Consider the following 8,729-nt stretch of genomic DNA (forward strand, 5'->3'; position numbering starts at 1 on the left):
CATTTATAAGTGAAATTTAGTGTCCAGAAATTGTGCCGAAACCAGCCAGATATTTGTTTTTATGCACACTTACTCATAAATAAATAGATATTGATGTAGATATGGATATATAATTCTTTATTGCCCACAAGGGGCTAAACATAGAGGGGACAAACAAGGACAGACAAAGGGATTAAGTCGATTACATCGACCCCAGTGCGTAACTGGTACTTATTTAATCGACCCCGAAAGGATGAAAGGCAAAGTCGACCTCAGCGGAATTTTAACTCAGAACGTAACGGCGGACGAAATACCGCTAAGCATTTCGCCCGGCGTACTAACGATTCTGCCAGCTCGCCGCCTTGATGTAGATATGGATATAGATATACATACATATATGCATACAGGCATACATACATACGCACAAGCGAATGAAAGTAACCATGGACACATTTACTTTGAGTTAGGTGTATTAAATAATTTAACTTAGCTCTACACTATTCAAAATTTCTTAGGCATACAATACAACCGTATTCTCAGATGTATGAAATGGAACTGAAGAGATTTTTAAAATTCAAAAGAAATTTATAAATAGCTCAGGTTGAGAATATTTGACCTTCCATTAGTCCTTTGAAGTTAGGTGCATATTTTAGTCTAGCTGCGACAGCAATTCATTCTCCTATCAGTTTGCGTGTCAAGCACGACTGCATGGTATAAGCAATAGTAATAGTACGCAGAAGGGGAAAATGATTCCATTGTAAGCCAACAGAAAATATATACCGTTCAACTGTGAATGGGTGGCTGACATCAATATCAGATGGAGCAAATATGGAATGAATTGTGGTCACTGTTTGACAAAGTATTCACGTGACCTGAACTGAACAATGGAGGCCCAAATATTTTTTCCTATAAGCGATTTCTAATTTTTCCTTCTGTATTCTCTTCACACCGACTCCGCACTTATGAGTCGGCATGACTCGAGAAGGTAACTTTTTTTTTTCACCTAAAGTAGTCATAGATATCACTAGAATGTGGGATACTCACTCGACCAGGGTTGATCTGAGACTAAACATCAACAATAATAATAACGAGAATGACAACAGTAATAGCAATGATACATTTGCTTTAGAATGTCTTAATTTTCAAATATTCCACACTCTAAAATTTGTATTACAACAAATGAATTTTCCTCTTTCTTTAGTTGTTGTGTAATGATGATGATAATAATCCTTTGTACTTCGGAACGACGAAAGGTAAAGTCGACCTCGGCGGAATTTGAACTCAGAACATAGCAACGGGCGAAATACCGCCCAGCATTTCGTCCAATGCGTTAACAATTCTGTCACCTCGTCGCCTTAATAATAATAATAATAATAATAATAATAATAATAATAATAAAAATAGTAATAATAATAATAATAAAAATAGTAATAATAATAATAATAGTAATAATAATAATAATAATAATAATAATAATAACTGAAGATTAAAACAATACCTATTGTCATAGGTGCCCTGGGAATGACAGCGAAATGGGAACTGTCCATAACCTACGTAAAATACTGTTTATGTGATCTCAAATTTTAAAACAAACACAATTTTCTTATGGTTTCTTAAACATTCTCTAGAACAACACTATGTAGAAATCCAAATATATGGTACCCTAGGCATAACACCTACATGAACTTCTAACTTGTTGTCTCTTGAGGTCTCTGGGTGAGACTTGGATCCAACTTGTACAAATGCAAAGCAAAAGTCAAACATAAAATAATAATAATAATAATAATATGGACGTTATACCAATAGTGATTGGTGCGTTTGGAAGTATCAGCACTCAACTACCAAATTAGTTCAAAAAGATGGGTAGAAATGTAAAGATAGAATACCTACAAAAATCATTATTGCTTGGAACTACAATGTTCTTCAAGCATGATCAGTAAACAAGTGTTACCTTAGTCTATTGGCTGTAAACACTAGCACTTTCCATCACATCCTGTAAAATAAACAGAGTTTTTATCAAAATAATATTAATAATGATAATAATAATAATAATAATAATAATAATAATAATAATAATAATAATAATAATAATAATAGAAGAAGAAACAAAGAAAGAACGAAAGAAAAAAGAGAGAAAGAAAGAACGAAAGAAAAAAGAAAAAAGAAAGAAAAAGAAATAAAGAAAGTCAGCATCAGGAGAAAGTTTTTCAAACTTTATTGCTGAAATGTATGTACTCACCCACTCGTGCTCATACATTATGCGCACATTTGGGTGGGTGTGTGTATGTGTGCGTGTGTGTGTGTAGATGTGTGCATTCATTACATTTCATTGTATTAGTAATTATAGTAAGTAAAAAGAACTGTTTTAAATTTGCAATAAGATCACAGTTAACAACCATGCCAGTTGCCCTAAAAAGAGCGATAAATAACCGTAGAAAGAAGAGATCGTCAGACAAAATACCTTGTTATTATCTTTCTACGGTAGATAGAAGATATACCAGTAAGGTACTAGAGCCCATGAAATCGACTACGTCTCTTGCTACAAAGTGTTAGAAATTAGGTGAAATTAATAAGAGCAGTAACTTTGTACAATTTTATTTACTCACTTTTACATTCTGAGTTCAAAATCTACAGAGGATGACTTTATATTTTTTCTTCCGGGTTCAATGAAATAAAGTGCCAGTAAAGAAAAAAAAAAAAAAAAAAAAAAAAAAGAAAGAAAAAGGAAAGAAAGAAAAATTGGGCTTGTGCCTATGTAAGAAATTCTTAAATTAAACTATTTTCTCTCTTCTTTTTGTTTTTCAGGTTTGTCTCGTTTCGAAATACATCTTTTCGCTCTCGCTCTCTCTTTTGACTGTGCTGAAAATTCACCAATCCTGCCAAGCAATGGTGGGACATAAGAATTACAGTTCCTTGTTATTTGCTTTGTTTCTTACTCTCTCTATCCAAATTTGCCGCAGCTATAATAGCGGAAGTTACAACAGCAGGCAGCTTCTATCATTGCATAATCATGAAGAAGCTAAAGAACTCAACAAAGACAGACTACTTACCATGGAAAAAGCGCTCAAGTCTGGCATCATTGGAAGGAGTCTAACTACCAAACGCGGTTTCGGAGATAAACGAGATGGGAATATTCGACCCATTTTATTAGAAACTAGAGGATTCGGTGACAAACGTTTAGCTGAAATAAGCTACGAGAGAGAAGGATCACCTGAAATACAAGGAATTGAACTCTTCGCTCGCGGATTTGGAGATAAAAGAGGGCTTGATGATAATCAATTACTGGAAAAATCAATTTTTTCTAACCCTGACTACCTTGAACTTTTAGACAGAAGTATCGATGACAAAAGGGGATTTGGTGATAAAAGAGGATTTGGTGATAAAAGAGGATTTGGTGACAAACGATTCATGGTTGTTGGGAGAGGCTTTGGTGACAAACGTGGATTTGGAGATAAACGTGGATTTGGTGACAAGAGAGGCTTTGGTGATAAACGTGGCTTTGGTGATAAACGGGGTTTTGGAGACAAGCGTGGATTTGGTGACAAATAAATTAGATTGCTTTTCTGGACAGACATTAAAATTTTAACTTTTAGATGTTTACTTTGAGGCATAAATGTATGACTATATATAATTATGTTTCTTACGAAAAACTAAAAATAAAAATATATGTCCATGAAAATATAAACTGAACAATAAAACAAAAGAAAAATAAATTTGATACAACTGGATTTCAGTTCTCTTTTTTTAAATAAGAAAAAGCAATCCGCTGACTATCTGCTAAGCATTGGCTAGCAGTAGAAAAGACCTAAATAGAATGGTTGCTTGCTTTAAAAAGGAGATACGAAAATATCAACATAAAATGTAAGATATGTCACGATCTCAGAAATCTAAAGAAAAAAAAAGATGCTTTTTTGTTTTTTATTGATTAAAAAAAATTATAAAAACACAGGCTGGAATAATGTTTCTATGAAACCAGTTTCATTGTTAATAAACAGATAACTTTTGCAAAAAAAAAAAACTGTGTTGTTGGTTAATTTATGTTAATTTTCTTTTTATCTGGACAAGGAAGTTAATGAGATAATTAATGACGATGTTTTAATAGCAATTTATCTTCTGTAATAATAGGATCTTGCTAGGGCATCAGTGCTTCAAAGATGTATGCATCAGAAGTCCATATTACAAAGTAGGTATTAACATGTTTATTGTGATCATAAAAGTGTTATCTCCTTAATTATATCGAAAATATCCAGAAAAATAAAAATAAAATTCAACTGTTGTGCTATTGCATGTTCCTGGCAAATCATCACAATCTGATTCTTATTCCAGGCTGGAATACCGCCATTTATATTACTAATAATCTTCTGAAAGTTATGAACACAAAAACATCACGTTTTCTATCTCATAAAATCTATATGCCTCATGCTCCGTTAGGAAGTATTTGTTACATAGGCAATTATAGGTGACATGTGATGGTATAAATTCTCGATTAACTGAGTCTGCAAATCATTTTAAATTTGAATTTCATTATTTCACTTATGTTTCAAATAATCTCGGTAAATACATGAACATCATTGCCCATTACAGGTGTCAAAACAAATGTTTTTTTCCCCAAAATTATCTTAGATAAACTTGATACTGTATAGCTAAGCTTAATTATTTTAAAGTCTCAGAGAACTCGTTTTGTTTCATTCTCCTTTCTGTCTTTTACTTCATTTCTTACTATATTTTCTTTGATATTTTAAATAAAAAACAAACAAAATAACAACAACAACAACAACAAAACAAAACAAATTAAGTTAAAGGTTCTTGTGTCAGTAGATAGAATAATTTTACATTAACAGATGCACCCAGACCACAATCTATAAGATATATTTTTGAAATTCAAAATGATTAATGACAAATAGAAGCTATTGAACCAATTTCACAGCAAGGTTTCAGTTTCCTGTTGGAATAATTTTACTTAACCTACTCCGTTAGAGCAGTTACTAAGCAACTGTACATTTGTATATTTGATTATTCTCTCCAATGATCCTAAAACCTAGAGCATAACTAGAGAATCGGATTTGATGATGATTAAATGATATCAATTTTTCGCGCGTGTAGGGTCACAGATGTATTGAAGAGTGATGTAGTGGACTGATTCGGCTGTGTTTATATCATCTGTAAGGGTGTAAATGGGAAATCAAATATCGATCGCGTTTTAATTCAGAACAAGAGTGTTAATACTATTCAGTATTTAATCAAGCGTCATATAAGACTGAAAGGTTATCAAGATGATGATAATAATTGCTTTTAATCTAAGTACAAGGCCAGCAATTTTGAGAGGAGGGAAAATGTCAATACTATCGATCACCGTACGTGATTGGTATTTAATTTCATCACTCCGAAAAGAAGAAAATTAAAGTTGATCTCGGTGGTATTTGATTTCAGAATGTAAAAACCAGAGGAAATATCGCAAAACATTTTTCCGATGCTGTAATGATTCAGAAAAGACACCACATTGACAACAATAACAACCACAACAATATTAGTAATAATAATTCTTTCTAATTTTCTCACAAAACCATTATGTTTGAAAGAAAGCAAGTTGATTACATTGATTCCAGTACTTAACTGGTATCTATTTTATCGATCCCAAAAGGATGGAAGACAAAGTCGATCTTGGTGAGATTTGAACTCAGAACGTTAAGAGCTGGAAGAATTCCGCATAGCATTTTTGTTCGACGCGTCAACGTTTCTGCCGTCTCGCAACTTTGATATTACTACCAGCAACAGCAACAACAACAACAACAACAAAACTAATAATAATGGCGCTTGGTCCCAAAATCTACCCATAAAATGTTGGTTAATTCATCCTTAAATTTAATAAAAACATTATAAATTCTTTAACAACGTATATAATGGGTCTTTTTAAAATAATATCACTTCTATAGTAGTAGGAGCTTGCTAGGATATGTCTTGAAGCTGTAAAGAGCAGAAATCCATTTTAATAAGCAGATATTCACATGTTCGTTGTGGAGATCAGATTATTGATGAAACATCATAACTCACTGCGAGTTAAAAATGAAAATAAAATAATAATAACAACAACAATAATAATAATAATAATAATAATCATAATAACAATAATCCTTTCTTTATTGGCCACAAGGGCCGAACACAAAAACATATAAGGAGAAAACAAAACAAGGGACAGGTAGACTTGAAAACAGAAAATATGTAAACAGTAAAAAACAAAAAAAAAAATAGCAAAACATTAAACAACAAAATTCCTCAATAGCAGGGAGTTCCACCTAGGGCCACGCAGTGCACCTCACACAGCCTGGTAACCCTGACTGTCAATGGCACGCTACGTAGGTATCCCTCTTCCCTTCAACTGCTCCGGCTTACAGACGAATATTCAGAGTAGGCCCTTCACACGAGCAATTTTCGCAACATTCTCCCACCTTTCAACAAAATTACTGGGGGGTGGGGGCAGCACTTACTTCTCTACCATCACTTACCTTTTCAAGTGGAACTTGAAAAAGTCGATGAGGGCTCGGCTGAAGAGGAAAGTGTCTGTCTACAGTCCTTTCAGCCTCGTCAACCACACTACCGCTTTCGCTATAGCCACCTGACAGAGGAAAACTGCCTTACCCACTTGGCCAAAAGAAGGTGGCGGGCGATCCTCACAATGGATTCGGCTGATAATCGGATCCGTCCTACACGTGACAAAGCTGTACGACAAAGATCCACCGGTCAGTAATGCACGAATACTGGACGAGTGCATGCAGGACGGTTTCATCACCCCGCGCACACCTCGGACAAGTCCGTTTGACATCACCTCCGTGTCTGTAGAGCTTGTCTCGAACAGGCAGAGACTCTCGGTAGCACTGCAAGGCCAGGGATTTCTGGAAGTTATACATAGGCCCTGGCCCGAAAGTCCTCCGGGAAAGACCAGTTAGTTGATCCCTCTTGACGTCTAGAGTTTCCCCGAGTACGTCGCCACTCTTTCCCTCCACTAATCCTGTATAGAACGCCATGGTGGAACTTCTACCGACCGTATTGCCCGACTGTCAGAAGGCCGTGAACGCTTGCCGACACTCCAGGTGCCAAGGGCTTTTCCTTAGTTTACGTTAGACCCAGAGCTGTAGCTCTACCAATGAGACGAGTTGAGGAAAGCTCAGTTTGGCGAACGGCAACCACGCCTGCTCACCGTTAAGGAAAGGCTGGAGATGTTGCAGCCTCAGCGCGTGTCTGCGCATCATTATCCACAGCATTGTCAGTCCTTCATTCAGCGGCTTTTGACAGAAGATTGACCGTCTGACGAGCGGAACACGTCTCTTCCATAGAAAGTGGAAGTGCAAGCGTTCTAACTTATCAGGCACGAAGTGAGGCAAGGGACAACGGTCAGGCGGTAGTAGATGACAGAAGCGATGTACGCATTCATCACCTCCGCCCGACCCTTCAGGAACAGCTTCCTCGCTGCCCATTTCTGAGTGAGACTGGTTACTCTCTTCTCATCATCTTCTCCCACCCAGTTCTTGTCCACCTGGGGTTTGGACCAAACCAGACCCCGAGCAATTTAACGGGTCCTTCTGTTCAGCGTCCTACAGCGCTGTCGGTTGGCTTGGACTTGCCTCCCCAGGTGCCGAGCTGCTGGCACACCAACTTCTGGTTTGATCTTTGCTCCTGTCACCGCTTTATACTCCCTTTGAGCAGTGCCAGCCACTTCGATTTCCGAGATGTCTGACACTATTACGGTGACGCCATCCGCGTAAGCCGACACGAACCTTCCGCATCCTAGATTATGCGAGATGCCCTTCGAAACATCCAGCTTCTGCAGCAATGACTCGAGAGCCAATACATACAAAAGAAACGACAGTGAGTATCATTGACAGCTCGAATGGGCGATGCTAAACAATTCCAATAGGTGGCCAGTTACTTTGACCACCGAACAGATGTCACTGTACATTGCAGCGATCCAGCCTCTAAAAACGGGAACGAAACCCACTGCCGCAAGAACAGCCTCCAAGTACTGGTGGTTGACCCTATCAAAAGCTTTTGACTGATCCAAATTGATGAGGGTCCCACCCATGCCAGGTTCCTTACCCACCCTCTCTATGATGTAGCGCGTGAGGTGGAGGTTGTCATGGATAGTTCCTTCTATCCTAAGTTCCTCTAACGCTATTTCCTAACGAAAGCCTATAGACTCTACTCTAATAACCGTTTTCAGGACTCTCCACCAGCGGCTGTTCACGATTGCGCCCACTATCTCATTGGACTAACTTGCTAACCCGGTCTCTGAAAGCTTGGCACGCCGGGAAAGATGTGTTCAGCTTCCAGTATCCGGAGCCATGTCTATGGATCCTATCTATATAAGCTGTACAGATCACAAATTTATGGTCTGTGTAGCCGACGACTTTGAAACATATACTATTTCTATCTATAAAGCTACAAAATACTCTGTCTAGATCTGGAGGACCCGATGCGGTTCGCCCATGTCCACACTGGCGCATTCAGGAAATCCAGTCGGTACCTATCATTCAGCTGGAAACGACTGACTAGGTTTGTGAAGTTTTTACTCTCCCTTCTCTTATCAGCTAGCCCCACCGTATTCAAGCGTGCATCCAAAATAGCATTTCAGTCTACCACTAACATTAAAGAGCGTGATGTCCCAAGGAAAGCCACCAAACGTCTGAAGAAATCTGGTTACCCCGCCCCCGTGGAGGCATAATAGCGACTAGTCTAAAGGCACAACCTTCACTGTT

General features: G+C 37.5%; 1 protein-coding gene across 1 annotated transcript in view; it reads left to right on the plus strand.

The window, feature by feature from the left end:
• LOC106874957 (eukaryotic translation initiation factor 3 subunit A) overlaps nt 1-4,279 on the plus strand; it is a 22,509-nt gene extending 18,230 nt beyond the window's left edge. The window contains exon 2 of the mRNA XM_014922880.2: nt 2,785-4,279. Coding sequence (XP_014778366.1) covers nt 2,866-3,528 — 663 coding nt within the window. The 5' untranslated portion in view covers nt 2,785-2,865 and the 3' untranslated portion in view covers nt 3,529-4,279. The remainder of the gene's footprint in view (nt 1-2,784) is intronic.
• The last annotated feature ends 4,450 nt before the right edge of the window (nt 4,280-8,729 follow it).

The sequence above is a fragment of the Octopus bimaculoides genome, chromosome 6 (genome assembly GCF_001194135.2).
Source record: "Octopus bimaculoides isolate UCB-OBI-ISO-001 chromosome 6, ASM119413v2, whole genome shotgun sequence".
Taxonomy (NCBI): domain Eukaryota; kingdom Metazoa; phylum Mollusca; class Cephalopoda; order Octopoda; family Octopodidae; genus Octopus; species Octopus bimaculoides.